At 34.6% G+C, this 25,301-nt stretch overlaps 1 protein-coding gene across 6 annotated transcripts; it reads right to left on the bottom strand.

Annotated features, from left to right (window-relative positions):
- Positions 1–1,176: 1,176 nt before the first annotated feature.
- LOC131857163 (uncharacterized) lies at positions 1,177–11,683 on the bottom strand. Of its 6 annotated transcripts, none has more exons than XM_059209333.1 (6): positions 11,529–11,683; positions 6,115–6,180; positions 5,635–5,778; positions 5,409–5,497; positions 1,620–1,743; positions 1,177–1,530 (listed from the first exon to the last, which is right to left on the bottom strand). In XM_059209333.1, the coding sequence occupies exons 3-6, from the start codon at positions 5,726–5,728 to the stop codon at positions 1,502–1,504; spliced, it is 336 nt and encodes a 111-aa protein (XP_059065316.1). In that variant the 5' UTR covers positions 5,729–5,778; positions 6,115–6,180; positions 11,529–11,683; the 3' UTR covers positions 1,177–1,501. The 6 variants fall into 6 exon arrangements, 5 of the variants coding, with proteins under 5 accessions (XP_059065316.1, XP_059065314.1, XP_059065315.1 ...); XM_059209331.1 differs by having other exon boundaries at positions 11,400–11,683; XR_009358574.1 differs by lacking the exon at positions 6,115–6,180 and having other exon boundaries at positions 5,409–5,475; positions 11,400–11,683.
- Between the last annotated feature and the right edge of the window lie 13,618 nt (positions 11,684–25,301).

Genomic DNA, 25,301 nt, shown 5'->3' on the forward strand with positions numbered 1-25,301 from the left:
GCCTTTAGGTTTATTAAATTGTTATGGTGATAATGATCAATTCAGAACTTTTTTTCTAGCGTAGACACACTTGTAAGAGAGAGAATTCACTTTTTGCTTTGACAACATTAAAAGACCCCTAAATTACATTTTGGTGTTCTTTGTCTTGCGCCTGAGAACAAATTTTAACTCGCAACCAATATTCTCATTTAAAAGGCAACAAACGCAAGGTTGAAATATTTCTTTGCTTATGCCTAAAACAAATTTCAACTCAGAACCAATATTTTCATCTAAAAGGCTGCAAAAAGTCTTGTCTTGAAGCTCAAGAATCTAGAAGCTTCGTTTGTCTAATAGTGCACTATTTAGTATGATATGAATACAACCTATAAACAACAAATACAATGCATACAACAATTGATAAATTTCCTTTGAAAAGTATTAAGCCCAAAAATTGAAGAAAAGAGCGAAACCATAAGTTGCCAAAGTGTAATCATAACAACAAAACCAGCTTGTAAGGATGATGAATGGATTATTGTTCAACCAATCCCTCGTGTCGGCCCACTACTACATAGGAGGGTGTTTTAAGACAATATTTAAGACAATATTTGAGCAAATTGTCTTAACTTGAGACAAAAAAAAGTTGTGTATTGTCTTAAATATCGTCTTTAACCGAGTGTCTCAAATTATCGTCTTAAAAAAATTTCTATAAAGACAATATAAAACAGAAATATTTTTGTCTTTGTAAAGACAATTTCACATTTTTCTCTTTACAAACAAAAAGTTGGGATTTAAAGACATTGTCTCTCTAGAGACAATAGTTGGGATTAAAATCATATTGTCTCTCAAGAGACAATATGTCTTAAGATCTCAACTATCGTCTCTCTAGAGACAATATAAAAAAATGTATTAAAAAAACAAACAATTTATTTTAAATATTTGTTGTGTAGTTTTCAACCAAAATGTATTAAAAAAATAAATAATTTATTTTAAATATTCTTTGTTTAGTTTTCAACCAAAATGATTCCAAATAGAAATACAATAATCAAAGTAATTATATTTAATTTCTTACAAAACACTCTAGAAAAATATCATAACAAACCAACTTCATCCAAGAAAACAGGCTTGCTTTCCTAAACAAAATTGATAATTATTTAACAAACAACCAACAACTCATGTTCTTAAAGAAGAGCTTGAGAGTGAATAAATTGACAAGCATTCATTAAACAAGTATGATGATACAAATAGGTTTATAATTGCAATGAAAATTGAACAATGATAGGAAGCAAATATGTCTTTTATTCATTTGTTTCTATCCATCCTCTTCTTTTGTGTCCTCTTTCTACGAGACTATTTTAATTGTGGGTGTGGATTGTTCATCACATTGAACACCCTTGTCATTATTCTTGTCTCCTACTTGCTGAAATTCAAGGATGGTTTCGTGCCGAGGTTCAGGAATGACAATGTAATCATTTTGTACAACAAACAATTCATCACATGTTCCTGTAGCTCCTCTTCATGCTCACTACCTAATGAGTTTGATTGTTGGGCTTCCTATAAACAACACAATTTAACTTATTAGAATAACTTAATAACTCTAATTAAATTATTGCATAAGTCATATAATATTATAAAGAACTTACCTTGGATTCCTGACCAGTGAGTATTTTCTCCCCTCGATCCAAGCATATGTTGTCGAAGGCCTTGGGAACCATGTAGCAAAGCATATTTTAGGTCCTCTGAAGCTTTCTTTTGAAATTGGTGAGCCTACATAAACAAATATAACCAAATTTCTAAGACAACAAAAATATAAAACTGTTTTTAAGCAGCCAGTAGTATGAAGATGATCCAAGATAGTCTTGGAGACAGTTGTTCAAGTTGCAGCAACCAACATGAATGAAGGTCAGATGGTAAAGAGAAAGATAGTTTGACGGGATCCAAGGACATTGACATGGCTATGAAACAAAGGAAAACAAAATATAAAATACAGATCAAAACAACAAAGGATCTATGTAATCTGATAATCCAACTATAAACAAGAAAAAGAATATTAAGTGCTTCCCCCCTAAATTTAAACTACTTACTGCTTTTACAGTCATGGCCGCCAAGAGAAACTACTTTCAATTAAAGAAAAGCAACAAATCAAGGAAAGAGAGCTCAAGAAAAGGTGTCGTGTTCCATGGATTCATTAATACAGTAAAAGGACCGTCCATAGTAACACAGTTAAAAGTCTACAAGGAGTTTAGAGTTGAAAGTAACAATGAAGTGGCAGATCAAGAGAGGTGTTGAGCTCCATCATGCAAAGGTGTGCACTATGAGCACTCACAAGGTTTTTTCATAGCAGTTGACATTGCTTTAAAAGAAGAGTTAATACCAGATCCTTTTACAACGAGGTAGGATTTTATGCCTAATCCAAATCTATTTTCTTCTAAGGATCTTTCATTGTCATGATAATGATTGCAAGGGAGACAAGCATTTAACTTTATTCTTAGAGGATTTATTAATTTTCAACAAGGTTTACTAGAAGTTAGAACACCAAAAGCTTATTTCTAAGAAAGATATAATACCTCAATGACTTTGCCATGGTAAGCCACGTAATATCCATTTAAGGACTGTGTGTGAATATATAAAGAATGTAGAGAGGAAAATGTGGCTTGGTTGATGTTAAACAGAGATATGCTCTACCAATCAAATCTAATGATGCTCTATTTACATCTGAAGCTCTTAGGGAAGCATTAGATTACTTTTTCATGAAATGTTTTAGATAACACTTTTGTAAAGACAATATCTAAAGAGAAAGAAAACAGTCTGAAACAAAAGAGCTTAGAGAAGAGCTCTACAAGAATAGCAAAAATTCTACAAGATTCTTCATGCCAATATGAAGCTTTCTCTGCCATAAAGAATCAAAGGAATAGTCCAGTTGTTAATGAACTTTTTCAAAAGCTTTATGTTATTATTGTCAATAAGTCATGTGATGATAAAAGAGAAAAGCATTCAAGAGAAATCCCCATAAAGATAACGATCACTCTACACTGGGCATGGCAAAATGATCAAAGACAGTGACATCTGAAGTATTGGTAGGGTATTCACAAGCATCAATGATAAGCTACAATGGTCCCATCAAAGGATAAATACACAACAAGACCATCGTAACAGTTTATGAAAGATAAGACAGTGGTCTAAGAACAACCCAGTTAATGTGTTTAAGGCAACATGTGATTTAGAGATGCCAACTAATGGAAAACGCAAGCATTCAGGGCTCAGTATCTTAGCCATTTGACATGATTAATAAGTGTCAAGCACCAAATTAAAATCACAAATACAAGAATCTCTTCCAAAAAGCATAAGAGCATCATTCACTGTCAAAGGCACAAGAAAGACAGTGTAAAGATGTACAAAATAGTGAATATGATAACAACATGTAAAAGGCTTCATGAAAGATAGAGGATCTTCGTCAACGGAGATCAAAGCCTTCAAGGAGTACCATAAGCCCCTGTACCTTTACCAGAGGACAAATGCAGTGAAAGAATGATTGAGTATGACTGTTTTAGCAAAACAAAGGAGGTCTATTAGTATTCTGATCGATAAGTGAAAGTGTAGTCACCATTATTTGAATCAGTGAACAATAGTTTTAGACCTATAAAGAGGCATGAGAGAGGCCTTCAAACACAATCACAGTGTATGAGGATTCAAGCTGGAAAATGTCAGAGTTTGCAGCCCTACACCTGAAGACAGTTAGTAGATTTGGAATGTTGAAGTATAATGGTGAAAGGTTATCAAAGAATCCATTCACTGTTACAAGGCATGTCTCGGTCACCTATAAGTACGAAGAGTATAGGAAAACACATTCATAGGATACTACCACCAAGCCTTGTAGCAACTCCATAAGATTGTTGATGATCAATGTCACAAATTTGCAGTGTTCTACGAGGACACGTCCCCCCGTTTTGGCCGCATCTCGGAGACGGGGATGTCTCTGGTATGAGGGGACGGGGATGCGACGTCCCTTTCCGTCCCACCACCACCTCCCAAGTGCTGCCAGAGATGGGGAGACGTCTCCACGTCTCCGTGTCTCCCAAGGAGACGTGGAGACGTCTCCACGTCTCCTTGGGAGACGTCTAGGCATCTCCACATCCTTCAAGAGATGTGCAGATGTCTCTTGAGAGACGGGGAGACACCCAGACGTCTCCTATTACACCGGCATATATTCAATGTTTAAAATTTAAATTTTAAAAAAAATTTAAAAATTGACATTTTGGGGGGTTAAGGGGTAACCCTAATTGGACGTGGGCCAATAGAAAAATAACACCCGACGCCTTTATAAAATAATAAGTATTTTTGGCCTCGTGGGACGCTTCTCCTCGGCCCCGCCCTGTATCGTGACAGGGAGCGTGCAAGGGGCGCTGCCCCCAAACCCCCATCGAAAATATAGAGGGAAACCACACTGATGGAAGTAGGGAAAATTGAACCTCCGAGTCTGATTAGGCTCCATATAACAACATAAGTAGCATTGAAGAAATATTGGCATTTAGATTTAGTTTTTCAAATTTCCTATAATTTCATTTGAAATGTAATTCTTATACTATTATACTGTCATACATCTTTTCAAAACTAGTTTTTCAAGTACTATATGTATAACTATATCAGCACCACCACCCTACCACCCCCTCGTCGCCGCCCCCGTACTATAAGTTATAACTATATGTATAACTTAGGCCCTTGGTCCCCCCGTCCCGGAAACCCATCCCTGCATCCGCGCGTCCCCCGTCCCCAATGCCCGTGAAACACTGTAAATTTGTAGTATTACAAATTACCCTTTATCTTTGACCTAAGGCCTTGGAAATGATTGGCAAGCTATGGTAATGGTAGAGAATCCATAAGGTAAATACTCTTCTCAAATCAAAGATTGAAGGGTGTTCACAGTTCCGTGACTGTTAAAGTAAGGCAAAGTTAAGTCTATAAAAATGGAAAGCCCTTTAAGAGTAGCAACCACAGAGGTTGATTGAAGTTTCTTCAAAAGACAAAGAAAAGAGAAGCCACAATAGTTCACTAATTAAGGGAAAACGTCCATAGAAAAAGGATGTATTATTCCGGTCTATCAAAGAGATTGGTCCAAATATAGTGCAATGAAAGCATGACAGTGAGGATCTAATGGTCAAGACTATCAAACAGTTTAAGAGAAGCAAAGAATTCAAAAATGACAAAGAACAGTAAAATGCAGAGTTTTGGAATAAGGGTTATAGTCTAAAAGAAATCATTTTACCTTGTGCAGTAGGGCAGAGAGTTAATGAATATTAAATTATGTTGAATTACAAAAGCAAAATTAGTTTTAAAGGATTTTGTGATTTCATTGCATTCTTAGTATTTAACATAACAAATTGGACTAATGCCTCCATATCTTCACTTGTAAAAAACAGTGCACAATAATATACCTTCTTTTGTAGCCTTTTGTTGCGAACTTTAGCACTTTTTGTTTTTATTGGTTCTCTTGCTTGAATCCTAAGTGGAAACCATAAAAATTCTGTTAAGAAAAACGTTGAAAATTTTCAGATCTGCAAGTTAAAATTTAAGTCCTAAAGTTTAAAAATATACATATGAGCATCCCACCTTTGGCCTGTAGACTACAACTAATTTGAGTAGAACAAAGTTCTCAATTACCTATAACAATTGTCATGTGATGATAAATTGGAAATTTCAGCTTATTGCAAATTTGAGGGTTGCCCTTTATAAGATTTCTCAGCTCCAGACACATCGCTTTTCATGTGGATGTTTTATCCCCATATTGAGAAAGTTTCTCATTCCCTACATTTAACAAAAGACGGTTTCATGTTTCATCAATAAAAAAATTTCACATATTCTTATTGTTAATTTTTCATTTTTGCTTTGGATAAAAATGAATGAACCTATTCTCAAGTTTGTGGATGAAAATGGACCTAATATTTTTCACATGCTTTTCAAAGAACATGTAGATATCATACACCTCCAAACTTATAATGCCATAAAATGAACAAGGTATACATAAATAGCAAATAACTTCCTATAATACATCAAATATATATATGACAGCCTAGGAAAATAAGAAAATAAAAGTGTTCATTAATGTGTATGAGCATGATGTACATGGTCTAACATGAAAACCTGATTAACATATAGAATCTGACAATAGATACTTGGTGGGAATCTCCTATCATCTTAAAGCAATGCCTGGAAAAAGGAGATTAGAAAGGTAAAGGTAACTATTAGTCCTAAAAGACACAAAACAGAGCACCAACAGCTTAAAATTAAATTAACTAATAACTCAAGTACAAAATCAATGTAGAAATATACAACCTGCTATGATAGGATAGACTTGTAGAGCCACTTTAAATAACAAAAAAAAATGTTAAAAACACGAAGGAAGAATGCATTAGCCTTTTCTGGGGCATGACAACTTTTTCCACAACATTCAACAGAACAGAAGATAACTAATAGCCATGCATGATTCTAGTTCACCAAACGAGAAAGTAACTTGTTTGTGATTGCCTAAATATTTTTAAAGGAAAAAATACAAAAGTTGCATATGCTCTATGAAAGCCTCCTTAGAAACAAGGAACAAAACTAGATCATTATCAGAAGAATTTAATATCTTGCATCCATGAGTAATTTGAGAAGAATTTTATATCGTGCATCCATGTGTAATTTGATGTTATTTTAGCTTAAAATGAAACTCAACTTTTCCTTTAGTTTGCCTATTTCTATTGACTTATTCACTTGTTAAGGTTAAGAACAGTTTATTTAGAAAGCCCAACTAACATGCATGAATTAATAAAATAAAGGACAGACAAAGAAACCACTGTATCAGAATTCTGATGTAAATATTTCATACAAACGAATTAAATTGCTCTGACGTGTTGAAACACTATGTGATATTTTCTTGTGTAAATTCACCTAACTAATTTTTAGTAAAGAGGTAAGGAAATTGGAATCAATTCAATCCAATATTTTTTTGAATAAGGCAAGTGAAAATTTTAATATTGTTATTGATGAAAACCAATACTTGTTCAGAGACAGATCAAGAGAAATTGAGGCAAGATATTTCAAAAGCAAATGCCTGCTATAATTCCCAAGAGCAACTTAAAAGCAATCTATCAATTCAACCAAATAGTTGTGACACAAGAGGTAATATCATTTGAATTAAGTGAAATTCAATCTTAGATTAGTGGATAAGAACAACACAGATTGTGGTTTACCTCGTATTAGGGAAGAATGCAAAATTTGTAAACATTGATGTCAATTCCCAGAAGCAACTTAAAAGCACCCTGTCAATTCAACCAAATAGTTGTAACACAAGGTAACAACATTTGAATTAAGTGAAGTTCAATGTTAGATTAGTGGATAAGCACAACATAGAGTATGGTTTACCTCCTATTAGTTGTGTGCACCCTGACACGGTTAACTAAACAAAGCCAACTAAATACATATTGTCTTGTGTAAATTCAACTAAAAAGAGTTTCCTAGTAAAACTAGTTTTATGTTTGATTTTGGTAAACATTTGAGTAAAATCTATGACAGGATGTTTTGTAGTTAATAGATAATTTTCGATGTATTTATGGATTAATAGTAAAAATAAGAATATACTTTTATGCAGCTTACATTGAACTGTGTGCACCCTGACGCCATTAACTAAACAAAGCCAACTAAATGCATAGTCTTGTGTAAATTCACCTAACTAGTTGTTGCAAAGAGGTAAGGACATTGGAATCAATTCAATCCAGAATTGTTAAATGAGGCAAGTGAAAATTTTATCCAGGATTCTTGAATGAGGCAAGTGAAAATTTTATTATTGTTATTAATGAGAACCAATACTTGTTCAAAGATATATCAAGAGAAATTGAGGCAAGAGAGTTCAAAAGAAAATGCCTACTATAATTCCCAGGAGCAACTTAAAAGTAAGCTGTCAATTCAACCAAATAGTTGTGACACAAGAGTTAACAATATTTGAATTAAGTGAAATTCAACCTTAAATTAGTGGATAAGCACAACACAGATTGTGGTTTACCTCCTATTAGGGAAGAATGCAAATTTTGTAAACATTGATGTCAATTCCCAAGAGCAACTTAAAAACAACTTGTCAATTCAACCAAATAGTTGTGACACAAGAGGTAACCACATTTGAATTAAGTGAAATTCAATCTTAGATTAGTGGATAAGCAGCACAGTTTGTGGTTTACCTCCTATTCGGGAAATTTCTATGAATGATATCAAAGTTATCGTGAGATTTACCCTCCAATAGAGAGGGAGCTGAGAATTTTTGTACCAATTTATGCTTGGCCCAGGGAAGAAATGTCATTGGTCAATGTAGGGGAACATCATTGATGAACGTGGTTGGGACCCAATGTGGAACGGAATTAATTAGTTTCTTTGTATGGTATCAAGCCAAATAGTTTTGTAAATGAATTTTTTAAACCTGTATATATGCTAAACCACAATGCAACAAGAAAAGCTTACATTTGCTAAACCCAGTCCCAAGGAAGAATTGAATTTTCCAGATAAAAGGAGCGGTAACAATCCCTAATGTTCTTTGTAAGATATATTCATTTACAAATAACTTCTATTTTATATGATTACATATACAAGACATCTTTTAAGACCTAAACACAATGTTTTAAAGACTTTGCCTGTCAAAAATACTCATTTGAATCTCTGCTAAAAAAAATTGATATGGTATCCGTGCACTTAGGAGCCAAAAATCGTGTAAAGAATGAAAGGTCGGCTGGGAGATTTTTAAACATTCAAAGTTTCTTACAACAACTGAACTTCTCTAACATTAATGAAATAGCATAAATTTGGGAACTTGACAACTTTATTGATCTAATAAATTAAATCCCAGCTCATGCATCTTTTGGTGCAAAATTAAAGATGAGTATGGGATAGCCTCGTATCAATTCAGATTTTTCTTGGTTATAAGATGGGTTGCTCAGATATGATTGTTACTTTCCTGTTCTCGCCAAATCCTCTGTTATTTTTTTCTTTCTGTTTGTGTGGTTTAAGAGTTTAAAGAAAATCAGTAGTCACAAGCCTTGAAAGGATATTGAGTTTTGGGACAGATAAATAACTTTATGAATTTCCTTCTTTTTGCCCCTGATTCCATAAGAGCTATCTATTTTTGTTGCCCTTATTACTGTTTATTTCACTGCTCTTGTTTGCAATTCTTACACTGCTTAAGTTCACCCATAGCAAGTATTAGTAATGTAAAGGCTAATTTCATGAGGTCAGAGAACAGATATGGTTTAAAGCTACTCCAAGAGAGGCCAAAGGACTATTGACTTTTATGCTCTTAGGAGGGATGCAAGTTAAGTTTCTTGAGGCTAGGATTTGTGGTAATCTGCTTCAGCTTGGATCCTATAATGGGGCTATAAAAGCTCAACCTAATTCTTCCAAATGCCACACTGATAAGATATGATGGAAAAATGCAAACTCTATTTCATTTGGCTAAAAAATTATAATGATTTGTAGTCTTGTTATCACTTATCACTAAATGTGTAGCAAATAATAACCTTTGAACAGGGCTGAAGATAGTTGATAACAATATGTTAAATACTACTGATATACATAAAAAATTATAACTGATTTGGGCAAAATCTAAACTCAATGCAATGTCTAAACTATAAATCCTCGGCAGACCCAAACTCGGAACCAATTGTGGTCCAGTTGTAGATTGGGTTCAAGTCCGGTATGTGGGGCAGGCCAATGGATTTGGATTTAACTGGTCCAACTCAATAGACCTTCCCCACATAACCAATCCAAATCCAAAGGCTCAAGTTGGGACCCCAGCCAAACGCAGTCCAGACAATTTCAAGTTCAACCAGCATTATGGTAACAGAATAGAATTTAACATATGGTAGACCCTTCAAATTCTCCAATACCCATTTGTAACAAACATTCAAATTCACAAGGATAAAGACCAACACTAAAAAAATGTATAATATGTTTAAACAAATAAGAAAACATAATCTGTCATACCAAATCCGGTATTCGTTGAAGACTATATAGTAATAAGCAGGAATTGAGGCTCCTAGTAAAAATTTAAAAAATATCCAACGCAAGCAGACAGTGGACCATTAAAAGTAGAATTGAAATATCAAATATGATTCAATTCAATGCATGCAATGTTAAATTGGCCAAAGCACTAAACAATGCACATAATTACCATATCCTAGGATATCAATTTTCATGGCTTGCCATTAAAACAGCCCAATAGGTCTCTCACATGCACTTCATCTTTTAGAATTAGTTCTGCACAAAGTTGATTTGTCATTGTTTCTTCCTTATATTTAGTTCTTTCAGAGTTATGAATTTGACAAGCAAATGCTCTTTGGTTTTGATCTAGGCTTCACAGTTCAGTATTGATTGGCCCTTGGCTGCAGAGACAGTTTAAATGATCTTTTGTAATGTAATTGGAGTTTTATTGTACGTCCCATTTAATCGTAATATTGCTAAACCCAGAAGCCCAATTTTGACCTATCACATAGATCTTCTAAGGTGTTGCAGATCTTCGAGACTTTTGTGGCTGAAAAGCTCAACAGTTGAAATGCGTCGGAGATGGTGCCAGTAAGGCCCTTACTCGCCCCAAATTAGCGACGAGTTGTGATGGGAAAGGAACTTGACTGCTTCTATCACCATCTGCCCGGCAAGGACGTTGTCATATGTTTTGAGGACCGCCTTCGCCATTGCAGGAGAGGGGACCACCACTGTCGTTTACATGCCCAGACGGAGAGTCATGAGTGGGTCGTATTTCAGAGAAAGGGCATACAGAGACACATGCGGCCTTTTTCCTAGCTGAAAGATATTTCCGATAATTTCTTCGCAATCTCTTTGAGCGTTTTCCTTCTTTATTTCTAGCGATGAAAACCAGGATAATCGAAAGTTTTATCGATTCTTGCTTTTGATTGATGAACTTGGGGAAATCTCCAAACCGGCTCCATCAGAGTTATCATCCCTCATACTATAGATTCCCTCCCAACCGAGTTCAACTAATCTAGCTCCAGAAGGCCAATAACTGGACTAACGAGTTGGAATTATAACACTAATGGATGAGCGGGCCACCCTTTCTTTACACGGAGGAGCACTCAACTAAAAAGGACGAATTTGAGCAGGTAAGTCATACCCATGATGATCACAGTAAAGAAGAATCAATATGGAAAGCAAGGGTTTCACATGACTTCAACCCTGCCTACGATTCTGCGTTCAATGACTATGATCTTGCGTTATAATGCATTACAAAGAAAACAAAAGAGATCCTCCATTCCATCTAGAATTCCCACTTCTAATTAGGGCAGATAATTCTTTCGATTTCACAGATTCAGATAATAAAACAAGGGATACCCAGTACATTACAAACAAAACAAAGGAGATCTACAGGCTCAAAAAGAGAAATTTATTACCTGTTTGTAGCATAGACCTAGGTTTATCAGCTTGGAAAGTTTGCAGCTCAATCTTAGAATTTTAAATCGACGCAGTGCATGAGATGAATTGAAGAAGATACATAGGGCATAGAAAACTTCTCGCCATACCATGAAAGTTCTTCCCATGCCTGTTAATAGCTGCATGTCGATGATGTTGTCACCGCTGCCGCTAGTTTCTGATGAATGGAGTTGTTGTTGCTACCAAATGGAGCGGGAGACGTCGAGTTGTGTTGCTGTTGCTACCGAATGAGGGTGAGTTGGGCGCGAAAATCCATCCCATGCATATTGAATGAAAGTTATATTAATTAGAAAAAGTGTTTTTTTATTGTCTTTATTTAAGACAATTAAAATATAAAACATGTATTTAAGACAAAATTAAAATATCGTCTTAAATTAATGTCTTAAATCCCTACATTGTGTAGTAGTTGCTTATTAATATTGGGGCTTCTACATCTATACCTGGTAAAGTGGGATCTATTGTTGGGTGTCCATATTGATTTGCCACAGGCAATGGTGAAAGTGGCTATGGTCTTCTTGGATCTCGATCTGTTACAAGTGAGACTTCATCTTTCATGGGGTGGGATCGAAACTTGGTCTACTGGCATGGTGAACCACAACTGGCTTTGGCCCACATGGTCCCGGCTATTGCCCCTGGCTTTGTAACGAGCTATCGATTGGGATGGATGCTTCCTTTACTAATGATGTTATAAAAATTGTGTGCTTGAATGCTAGTCTAGGCACAACTATTGAGATTCAATCAACTCAATTAATAACTTAAACTACTATTGGTACTAGGTATGAGACAACAAGCATTGGCTCGCATGTTGATACTAAATTTCAAACTAGGACTTAAACAACCACAATTCTTTATGCCACAAAATGAATGTTTTGATGGATTTGTGAAACCATTTAGATAAATGTGCAGGCACATATAGAGCCAAATGCAACACCACACATTCAAATATGCATCCACATGGTGTCCATAATTGTAAACAAATCTCATAACTGTACTAGTGTGGCTACACACATATCTATAAATAAATCTCATTATATTTTTGCCACCTTCTTGGTCTTAGAAACCACCACCAAAACTTGCAAATGAGAATTTAGCCAAGACATTTCTTGATACAAGTGATTATTGAGTTTTACGTCTTCTCTCACCTTGTAACGCTAAATTTGCTTATGAAAAGCTACATACCTTATGCAACTGCAAACACAGGCGAATAGTAGTTTGCAAGGAAATTTTGAATTAATATTTATCTTAAAAAATATGCAATTTGCAACTTCTGTACAAGGAACTAGTAGATGCAAACCAAATCTTTAAAAAACTAAATTTTGATTGGATGTTGGAACATTGTTTAATCAGTGTTTAAATTTTTAATCTTGGCCAATAGTTTTATGTCATGACAAGAACTACTAAATTTGACAAGAAAAGCAACACATGATCATGAAGAAAAAATAGAGATATTTACAAACAATAAATCAAAATAACTTTACATATATTAAGTAGTATCATTAATGATTACAATATGCTTAACAAGATAATATTTAAGTCTTTTATAGTGCATGAAAAGCTATAACAAAAATACAAATCTACCATCCAATTCAATATAAAAACATTAGATATATAGTATTGAATGTTCCATGAGATGATTCCACAAGATCATGCAATTTCCATTGCATGTTATTCTAAAATGAATGCTATTATATTATTAAGTGGTTACTAGTAGATTGGTTCACTTAATGAACTAAGTACCTCCTTTTCCCTTAAAGATTACCACAAATTTAATGGCTTTAGAAAGTAAGAGTTGTTTTCATTAGGGCCAAACTTTACTAATATCTAAAGATAATATACTTTCATGTATGATCTTAGCTTCTGAAATTAAATAAGATGTATTGATATGAATTTTTGGCTTGTTAAACAATTTTATTACAAGGTTATATATTTAATGTGAGTTACGATTATTGGCTTTGAGAATAGTGTTTTTCAATTGACTTTTAATTATAATAAAACAAAATTATAAATTTATGTTACTAAAATCATAACTAAGTCAAAATATTAATTCCATAGGATGAAATAATTACTTAAGAAAAGTGGTTATTGTCTAGCAGCATAAATAAAATTTGTAGAAGCACAAGTTGTGAATAGTCAACATCAACTAGAACTTGAAAAGATCATTCAAAACCACCAACAAAGCCTACAACCTTTTACAGATTAAGATTATACAATCTAATTAATACCTTGAAGCATTCCTCCACAAATAGAAATCAAACCATTATTGGATAGGAAAAATAAATTAATATAAAATTCATACTAAATAGGATGGTTTTACATTGGTTTTCAAATGACTTTATAAAGCTTTATTTTTCGTATATAAAATTAATTAACTTATTCACATGAATAACTCCCAATAAACTAACATCTATGTAGGTGTACACATTTCTAACTGTATGTGTAGACGTATAAAAATGACCATATTCCTAAATGAATATTTTATGTTCATTTCTCTATTTAATTAAATCCAATTTAATTAAATTAACCATATTCCTCTATTTAATTAAGTAAATTACTCAATTAAATTCACTATACCTCTTTTACCATTTAATAGAATAAATTCATTTTATTCAATTAAAACCCCTATCCACTTTTTAATTAAATTCAAATTTAATTAAAATAGTTATCCTAAATTAAATAAATCTAATTTATTTAATTGCAACCAAATTGAATTAAATTCAATTAAAACCCATTATCCCTTCATCCACTTGCAAAATCCTACACCTCCCACTTGCATCCTAAACCCTCTTCCTAATTTCTTCTAGAATCCATCTAGTCCTAATTAATTAACCCAAACCCATCCATTATCCCTTTCCCCTAAATTTGAGGAGGTCACTTCTCAAATTTGGAGTAAAGTCTTCTAAAGGCATTAAAGCCTTTATCCATTCAACAAGCTAACTTGTTGAATACCCCCAAATTTGGAAGGACTCTTACAAATTTGTCCCCAAAGTCTTCATAACCATTAATGGTTAACTCAACCCTCTAGCATGGTTAAAGAATTTCCCTAAACTCAACCTCTATGTAACCCAAGGGTCTCATCAAGCATTTATTGCTTTGACCATGGTTATCCTTAATCCTTTGCACAAGAATTTATCCTTTGGATAAAAGCTTTATCCAATGGGTAATCTTAACTTAACCTTAACCCTTAACCCCTAGGGTAACCATGAGATCTTCTCAAGCATTTAATGCTTCTTACATCTCCTCTCAACCAACCTTATGTTGACAATTGTCACCATTTCATTGGTGCCAATTGCAAACATGGATTCCCAACTTTCAAACTCAACCCTTGATTTCCTCTTTCAATCCTGACCATCCATTGCCCTATTTTTGCTATAAATAGTGCTCTCATTCCTCCATTTTAAGATCATCCAAGTCTTTAGCATCACACTTATACTAAAATCCATTCAAGCTTTCATATATCATTTATGCTCATCATTTAGCCACTCTTTTAAATAGGAATTAATCTAAATATGCAAATTTAGAGTATGTTCCTTATCATTTAGCTTAATCATAGACTAATATAGCATGCTAGGATAGTCTTATTTGCTAATCTTGTCATCTTATAACCAGTTTATTGCATTTATAGAATCATGCATAGCTTAGGATGCATTTCATCTTAAAATCAACAAAAGCATCCCTCATTCTTGCATTTGTCATCCCTAAACCATTTTGCTCAATGATTTGAGAGCAAAAACATTGGTTTGAGGGACCTTGTGAGATAGAGAACCATGGAACCAACCTTGGGAAGTTGAGCCATACTTCATGACTCCATAGCTTGTACCAAGAAGTCTTGTGGGTGTGTGAGAAAGGCTCCCTAGAGCTCCGTTTTTCACATTTCGAGTTCTATCTACCCGCTTTTCCCACATACAGTATGTTAACTTAAGAGTTTGACAATCTTCTAGATAAACAACTATTTAATATCTTGCAAGTTACCAACAACTCCCAAGAAACTAAGATCTATGTTAGTGTAGGCATTTCTAAAAGTGTACATACTCTTAAGTTAACTTATGAGTTTGCCAATCTCCTAGATGCACAACTCCTTATTAACTTGCAAGTTACGTATAGTGTTTTTTGTATCTGATTGGTTATACCTACTCTTTTATGTGATTGAAACATTTGTCCTCATTGTTTGTACACTACTTTCCCAAATCTTACTTTATAAGCATGGGTCTATAGTATACAATTCTAATCATATCATTCTCATCAATGCATTATGTATATTGACTGGTCAAGTGATTGCTTCTCATTTTTTGGTGAAGGTTTGTGTTTTATCTTACAACACGTTCATTGTTGTTTGCAAAACATCTGAGTACTTAGGGTTCATTGTGCGAAGAGGAGGTACGTGTTGGTGGGCCCACAGGCAGAGTTGAAGCGATTTGTAGGAAACCGCTGTAAACCACACTTAGCATAAAGGTGATGTTAAAAAAAATCTAAGTCTGTCTTTTGTATGGGAATGCTTTCTAAATTGTTGCATAGACATTGCCCAATTTGTATAAGGACGTTCTGTCTCACATTGAAGGTGCAACAAGCTTTAAAAAATTTATATAAACCAACTCATAGTATTGCAAATTAGCACTCAAACTATGATTGTTGTCTTTCTCCATCAGATGCATGACAACTCTATCGTAGTTTGTTGAATACATAGTGTTGCTATTTGGTGAATTGTATAGTGGTAAGCGTGGTGAGAAGTGCCATTCGTTGCGGACTTGGTGCGGTTATATGTGGACTGGTGGCGTGTGGTGAGTTAGGCACGGTTGTCGAGATTTGGTAGGCCATTATAGGTCCCAATTTTTTGTTGCTACTTGAGTCTTGTGTTCACATGGAGACTGACCAGACGCTATTGTGATGCCTAAGGTGCTTAAAAAAGTCATTCTTTTCAAACAAGGAGACTGACCAGGCGGTATTGTGTTGCCTAAAGTGCTTCAAATGGTCATTTTTTTCAAGCTCATGCAGCTTTAACATACGGAGTATGGAGACTGACCAGGTGGCATTGTGATTTCTAAGATCCTTAAACTAGTCTTTTTTTTCAAACTCATGTAACTTTTACATACAAGTCCATTTTTTACGAACATGATATCACTAGAAAGTGATTATTGTTAATCTCTTGATAAAAATTGGTTTTGGGGAATTGTAAATTTGCTTTATATCCATTCTAGGAGGGTGTATAGTGCGTTTTAATTCTTTGTGTCACTGTAAATCATGTTGGACCCAAAGATTAAGCTTCTCACACCACATAATTATCACACATAGAAACTAAAGATGGTCTAATTATTGTAATTTGGAGGTCTTTGTCGAATGTTAGATACCACCCAACTCGAGTCTTATCTAAACAAAATGGATGAGACAAAAGGTCTCATAGGTCTTCATATATCAAATAACATTTTATTTCATATTGTTGACTTTGACACACCTAACAAGGCATGGGATAAGTTTGCAGAGTTGTATTGTAAGGTCAATTATGGAGGTTCATTGAGTTGTTTCCTTTATATGTCTTGTGTAGTCTTATTGTCAAGATTTAGTTTGAATAGTCTTAGATTCCATCGCCACATGGTAGGAAGTGGGACAAGATGAGTTAGTTTCCTTTGGGAAGAAGAAGATCGAAATTTAAGGATTAATGAACAGTTCAAAATAATTCATTAAGAATGCTAGAGAAATGGTTAAGAAAGGTGGAGAAGTTTGTCAAGACAATGAATGGTCAGTTAGGGAGAAAATGGAAAGTAGAAGGACGGTTCTTGGAGACAACCAGTGCAGAACAGAAGAGGCCAAAATTAGCCAAATAGAGGAGAATTGAATAATGAAAGGGAGATAGGCCAAGTTCGAAAGGCTGAACAAAGGGGAACGATCTTGGACGAGAAAGATAACCCGATACAGATATGGATAAAATTGACTAGGTTTGAGAATAGGGAAAACCATAATAGAATGGTGGTAGCGTGAAGGTTGACAAGAAGTGGTCATGGAAAATCGTTGCATGAGAGGTTGTGGAATGCAAGAAGAAGGGATCAAATAGAATGAGAGATGGTGTGGGCTTGAAGATAAAAATGGAGAGTAGACAGAGAGAAACGAAATTGATGAATACAGATGAAAGTGTGACCGAAGCGACGGGAGCAAATTGGTCAAATGGGTTGAAGGCTGACATTGTAGTGGAAACAATTTTTAACTTGTAAACATCCTTTTGAAAGATTGAATAAATAAATAAATGATTGTTGTTCCCTAGTTACTATTTGTTCAATTGATTTCGTGTAGGTTTTTTTGCTTACATCTAGTTATGTATTAGTTATGAGGAAACTATCATTTTTTATGGGCAAATTCCTATCATTATTTGGACAAGAAGTCTATAGAGACTAGTTAATTTTCTAAACTTCCTATCATTATTGCCCAGTCTTTTGTTTGTAAGTTCTTGGAAGTTCTTTATATTTATGTGAGTAGTTATATGTGTCATCATCAATCAATTTGATATCTTCTCTCTCTCTCTCTCTCTCTCTCTCTCTCTCTCTCTCTCTCTCTCTCTCTCTCTCTCTCTCTCTCTCTCTCTCTCTCTCTCTCTCTCTCTCTCTCTCTCTCTCTCTCTCTCTCTCTCTCTCTCTCTCTCTCTCTCTCTCTCCAAATGCATTGTCCACTATTAAGGATTACCTTGCACAATTCAAACTAATTTTGACATAGTTAAAAGGATGTGGCCAAGAGAAAGATGATAATAAATGTACCTTCATGATCCTGTCTAAGCTCAAAGGACCTTTCCAAGTGTTTACCCCATCCTTCTAATTTACCATGGATTTTATGGGAGAAGACCATAGGATTCCTTCTTTTGAGGTGTTTTATGATCGTTTGACTATGGAGCGTACCAAGTTGATTTAGATGGATGCTCTTCCCAAGAGTTGTGATTTGATGGCTTGATCTTTCAAGCACAAGGGCAAGAATAAGAAGAATCCCAAAATAGATTTATCTACAGCCCATGAGCCTCCTTCCAAGCCTAAGGCAAAGTATGATCAGAAGGCTACTCCTTCTCCTCCTTCTAACTTAGGAGAATCATCTTCCAAGTCAAAGATGAAGAAGGAGAATTGTTCCTTTTGTGGTAAACCAGGATATAGTGATGCACGCTATTTCACAAGGCCAACAACATTGGAGGACACTATAAGAAAACATAATATTGTCATTCTTGTCTTCTTCCTTGGGAAAAGGGAAAGCTCTTTCAGCTACAACTTTTTCCTCTACTAGTTCCAATTGGATTCTTAATTCTAGTGCTTCTCATTATATGAATCATATTGTGAATCTTCTTGATTCTCTTAATGATAGTTGTACTTCATATATTGCTATTGTGAACTCTTCTTGGATTATAGTTTTGGAGATAGGATTGTTTCCAATGTAGGATGGTAGAATTGAGTAAGTTCTTCTTGTTCCTAATATTTCATAGAATTCACTCTCCATCTATTAGATTTTCCATCATGGTGATGGAAGACTTGTTGAGTTCTCCCCTACATATGTGACTATTTGAGAGATGCAAGATATGGAGAAGGTCAAATTTCTATAGGAACAATTTATCATTTAGCTCATTTGTATATTTTTGATGGATTTTAATCTTCATTAGTATCATGCCTTATTCCTCATTCAAATTCTATCAGCAAGCTATGACACAAACAATTTGGGGCACTTGAATTACAAATATCTATAGTAGATGAGCACATAGAACTTGGTGATGTTTCTACCTAACATCTCTTGTTTAAATGGAGTTTATCAAAGTTGTGCTCTTGGTAAACATAATAGGGATACATTTCATAAGGGAATGGCTACATGTGCTCTTGGTAAACATATCACTTTGATCCTATAGTTTAAATTAAAAGGAATGAGGGGATCTTCTCATTCATGTTCTTCATGTCAATGACTAGATTATCACTATGAGTTCTCCTACCATGATTGAGGATATTCAACAATCTTTCATGGAGTATTTTGATATAACTAAAATTGATCTATTGCATTACTTCCTTGGTCACCAAGTTCATTAGTCTTCTACTAGTATTTTTATCTTGCAGTTGAAGTATGTGCTTAATTTTCTTTAGGGATTTGGGATGGCTTATTGTAAGCCAATCTCTACTACTTTTAAGTTAGGGATTGTGTTGTCTATCAATTGCACTACTCCATCAGTTGATACTACCTTGTATCGACACTAATTTGGAAGGCTTTTGTACAAGTGACACATAGACATTGTGATATTTCTTTTGTAGTTGGTCTTGTCTCTTTTTTCTCTCAAAATCCTCATGTAATTCATTGGAAGGCATCCCAGTGCATCTTGACGTACATTCAAGGCACTACACAATTTGGCACTCACCAAAAATTAGGTGCTACTAAGATTGTGGGCTTCACTGACTTCAATTTACTTACTAATGTTGATGATCGAAAGTCTACTTTTGGCTTTGTCTTTTATTTTTGTTCTATTATAATTTCTTGGTCTTGTAAGAAGAAAACTACTAAGTATGTACTATCATCAACTAAGGTTGAGTATTGAGGAGCAATCTTGGCTAGTCAAGAGGTTGTTTAAATTTGATAGTTGATGGTTGAGTTTGGATTCCTTATATTTCATACCACTACACTTTGGTGTGATAATTATAGTTCCATACATATTTCTCACAACCCAATGAACCATCAGTGTACTAAGAATATTGAGATCCACATTCACTTCAAGAAGAACTCATTTAGGATGGTTTTCTTTCCTTTGAATATTTGCTTATGGAGTGGAAAGTTGCAGACATCTTCACTAAACTTTTGGTATCACCTCGCTATCTCTTGTTGTGATTAATGTTAGGGTTGAAGGAATTAATTCTTGGGGAGTCTTAAAGCCTCCTCCTTCCTTTCACTTTTTCTTTTCTAGCATTTGTTTGTTCTCTCTTTTAGAGAGGAGTTTTCTCCCATGGAGTTTTTCTTCTTTTCTCCATCTATGAGAGATTTTAATTTTATTGCATTGTAGTTGTACATGGGTACCTTATATGGTGATGTGGTTGTAGCCTGTAATGCTTCTCATATTGCATTTTCATTCCCTTATTCTTTCTCTTGCATCTTCTCCATAAGTTGCACTTAAAGGGGGGTGTTGGGATACACATTTCTAACCATGCACATACTCTTAAGTTTACTTAGGATTTTGGAAATCTTTTAGATGAATTTTTTTTATTATCTTGTAGGTTAGTGTTGGTTAATAGATTTATCACCTAAATCTATATTCTCATGCCCACGAAGGTGACAAATATAACCACAGTTGAACATGTTTGAACAAACTATTTACCAACTGATTCTAAGCATATTTTACAAGGTGGCAACTACCTTTGGATGATACTCAATGAATAGAAATTAACTAAAATTCTTTTAACCATAAAGAAAATAAGGAAAGAGATTTTAACAAGAAATTTTTGAAAAGGCATGCATAAAATACACACTTTTTAGATTTTCCAAGATTTTGAAACAACTAGATCGCTACAAAATACCATTCAAAGACAATACTTTTGCAACAATAGAAAATAGAAACCATTCACCATCGCAAATATAGATTCATCCACTGATAACCATTCAAAAGAACATAAAGCATTCACATGCCATAATTCAAAGATTACAAATATCTGAAGCCACCAGCAAATTTTCTATATTCAAAATAGTAAACAAAAATATGCTTAAAGAAGTTTTGTTCTTAAGAGTAAAACAAAGTTTTCCCAAAAGATCCTAAAATGAAAATAAGTCTAGCTATTTAAAACATTTAGAGAAATGATTTCTTGAAGACAACCGTTATTTTAAAATGTCTTTTTGGCTTCTAAGCAAATAATCAAGAAAAGAAATAAAACAGTAAAATTATGAATTTGCCCTCGCCTATTCAGCTTTCAATTCATTATCGCCAACAATCTCCACCTCTTGATCAACATGTGCCACCTCTTAGACCTTAAGCCTTTGTCTGTACTTGTGATACCTATTCATGATCGGCTCTAAGTTTGGGTCCTCTGGTACTATTGTGATGCGTAGTCTTGTTCTCCATTTTGAACTCAACCTATCAGTAGTGGCAATGTTTTTGTACATTTCATCGATCTCAGTCTCAAAGGAAGTAGTGTGTATCTGCAAGTGACACAATCCCTTAAAGGATTCCAAAGAAATGTTTTGAGGGTTCCTAATATTTTTCTCATAATTCTCCTTGAATTGGCTCATGATTTCACCAAGTTCTCGTACATTCTCCTTAAAGTTATCCATAAGGTCAACATCTAAAGTACATATATTATTCTTTATTTTCAACATATCATTCAAATAGCATTTTAGGGCATCATCAACACCACTAATATAATCATAGTAGATCCATTATTTCCATTCCAAGGCTTCTCGCCAGGTAGTATCAACTTCCTTAGGATGTTCTACCAACTTTTCGGTTATTAGAATGACAGAGTTCAATGTCATGAGCTCTATAACTTCCTTTGAAAGAAAAAATATGCTCACATGTTCTTTTCTAACCTACTGTAGCTCAACTAACAATTCATTTCTTTTATTTTGAAATTTCACATACAACACCCTAAACTTAGTAATATAACTAACATTGATTCTATACATTTCTTCTACCCATTCAGTGACTGCTTTAGCATATACTAAATTTCCTTTTATCTTTTTCACAGTATCTCAATCAATTCCTTGCACATGTGAACTTGAAGCCTCCCAAGTTGCAGGATTTATAATAGATGAAATTAAACCCTTCAATGACTGCACCTAGGACTGTAGCTCCAGATTCTTTTTCTTTTGTTCTTGAGCCCTTTTAATCAACGCATGGACTGAAAAGTCAGAATGGTAGACATCCCCTTCTAAATTAGAAGGTCCCATATCCACATGGTTGATCTTATCATCCTTTTCTATTATGTCACTTGCATTCACATCTTTAATAGGATCAATGATCTCTAGGAGTTGGTTACCAGATAAAGGATTAGAAATGATCTGAGACAACATCTTAACCTTTTTAGGACTATGAGAAATCTATAGCAACGATGTAACTATATCTATCTCACTGTAAACATGGGTGGAAACTTTCCTTTTCTTCTCTACCTTTGTCTTCACCCATGTTGGAGAGGTTGTTTAAAGCCTTGACTCTTGATTAATAGTGTTGGGGGTATTTTGCATAGGAGAGGATGAAATTTCAAGCAATTAATTATCTATTGGTAAATACCTTTAGAATCAACAAGAGGAAATTTCCCTCTAGATGGCATAATTCTATTATCTCGGTCATAGGTTGATGTTAGCCTAGCAGCAATTTCTTTTGGTTTATCCTCATCATCGTGTGACTAATAACCTCAATTTGAACCTATTTGTAGATTTGGCTATTGGTGTTGGAACAGGGGAAGAGAAAATTACCCCTTTCTCTCTATGGGATGATGGCTTTTTTCTTTGCGAGGAGCTAACATGTTGTTTCCACTTGCCATTTAACTAGTCATATGTTCTTCTCAACACTAGAGAAGTGAGAACCATTAGGTCTGAGACCTCCTCTTTGAACCAATCAACTTCTGTGGGAGTCCCATTGACAAGAGTATGATATTCAGCATCCAAATGACCTCATCTTTAATCACATCACTAGGAACATTAAACAAAACACCAAGAGTATGAATTTTCTCCAAAGAAAGTCTCATGAAACTTAATTTGAACACTTCAGTATCATCTAAACTATCTTCCAAGAAATCCTCAAGTTCAAGATGATGCATATAACATTTGGATCCATATAAATTGTGCTTCACATATCCCTTGCTGTCAAAACTATTTCTAGATGGCATAGATTGAACTAGAATTGTTCCCACGGCCTTAGCGGCACCATTTTTTTCCAAGAGAATCATGTGTGGACAACGAGAAGCAATATCCTTTCTTTCCTATGTTCTTATATTTAACATTCACCATAGTCATCTGGCAACAAACTTCTAGGAAAACAATATAATCAGATGGAAAATGAGGCAATTTCAACGGGGCCTTTTCAAAACCCCCAATTCTAAGGTATGTGAATCTATTGAATTGGGTGAAAAAACATCCAAACTTCATCACAAAGGTAGCAGAGTCACTAGAAATCCATAAACCAAGGTTTCCTTCTAATTTTCTAACCATACTCGTCATACTACATCATTGACACAAGAAATATCCTGCATACTCTTACACATAGTGAGACGAGGAAAATTTTGATAGACGGGTGCAAATGTAGGGAGAGGATGATACAATTCAAACCCCGGCCAAGTAAACTCTTGACTAGCTAGTCTGAAAATAAGATATGAACACATATGAAAGACAAGGGACTAACGAAAATTACACAATTGTTCATGCAAATGATAGCTAAAGAGAGAAGCCCATTCAATAAAACTCCTAGGAGCACAAATTACTAGGATAAAATGACACATCTAGAATTTAAAAGAATCAATGCAAGCATTCCCTACAACACTATGCAGGAGGACTATAATCTCTGTAACTTCATCCCTAAAGTGTATTCTTTTCAATTTGGCAGGCAATTGAGACTTACCTTCTTTTTCAAACTTTATCCAATTTTTAGCAATGCAGTTCATACACCAGTCTCCATGTATTCTAAAATACTCTTCACCAGCTAGAATGGACATGTCTTTAGAAGCTTTTCTCTCAGGAAGTCACAAAGAATGAGAGTTGATTTCAACATTAATTTGTGCTACAACCCTACCTCCGTCTGCTCGGATTTCTTGTGTCTCTGGGTTATATCTTTCAAAGCATGCAATGATTAAATCTGCACAAGGCACTGCAGTCGGAAACCAATTGCGAAAGCCAAGCCACACTGAAAAATTATTTCCCACAATGGCACCCTCTCACCTCCTTCAAGCTCTTGTAGGAAAGTCTCTAGGTTCAATTTTTCTACTTCTGTGTCTCGCACACCTACCAAGTGATTTTGTATCACACTCTACATGGACACAAGATAAATAAGGCTATCTCTAGGTGCTGGTAAACAACACCAGTGGGACTCAACTTTGTACACTTACCCATCAACAATCTTAGGATTGTAAGTACATTGTTTCTTGCTAAAAGGTGTGACACCGGGTTTCAAAGGAATTTTATGCTAGAAACTTGCATTTCAGAATTTATTTAGGTTAGTGTAACTCTAGGAAAAGACATATTGATAACATAGAAATAAAGTAATAAGATTCTCCCTTTCTTTAGGAGAGCAGCATTTACCAATACAAACAAGCTTTGGATTCTTCTTAGTCCAAATGTTGGCCTGATCATATTCAGCAAAGGTGGGAACAGACTTGTTCTTCTCTTTTAGGTATTGATCATGCCTATTGAAAAGATCCTCAAGAGAAACCAATCCTTTAGGTATCTTATTTCCCTTCAACTATAATACCTCTGCTTCTTTTCTTTTAAAATCAATAGCCTCACCTTCCAACACTTCGCCACTCTCACCAACACCACCTTCAAAATAACATTAGAAAAGGACTTGGAATTATCGAGAAATTCAATCATCTATCGATCATCATTAAACACCTACCAATGATCAACATTGTCAGGGACACTTGGTTTGTATATCATCTCCACTTGGAAATTAATATCTACAAAATCAGGATGAGGCATGAGTAAAGAGGCTGAAACAGCTAACAAAATAGCTCTTGTGTTTTGGCTTCTCGGAACAAATTCAATTGAGAAGGCATCAAAGAATTCAATGCAGTCTCGAACCTTATTTCCATAATGCTTCAGATGACTATTCTTCACAGTATAAACCTTTTTGACTTACCTGACAACCAACTCAACATCACTAATAGCCTTCAACAACTGGATTTCCTTTTCTTTAGCTAAACTTAAACCAAGTAGCAAAGCTTCATATTCTGTAA

This window comes from Cryptomeria japonica, chromosome 7 (genome assembly GCF_030272615.1).
Source record: "Cryptomeria japonica chromosome 7, Sugi_1.0, whole genome shotgun sequence".
Taxonomy (NCBI): Eukaryota; Viridiplantae; Streptophyta; class Pinopsida; order Cupressales; family Cupressaceae; genus Cryptomeria; species Cryptomeria japonica.

Coding starts and splice junctions, on each gene's coding strand:
- LOC131857163 (XM_059209332.1), bottom strand. CDS start 5,728: ATGTGTCTGGAGCTGAGAAATCTTATAAAGGGCAACCCTCAAATTTGC. Junction 1,744..5,408: donor ACAAAAGGCTACAAAAGAAG/GTATATTATTGT, acceptor TTGTTTATGTAG/GCTCACCAATTTCAAAAGAA. Junction 1,531..1,619: donor TCACTGGTCAGGAATCCAAG/GTAAGTTCTTTA, acceptor TGTTGTTTATAG/GAAGCCCAACAATCAAACTC.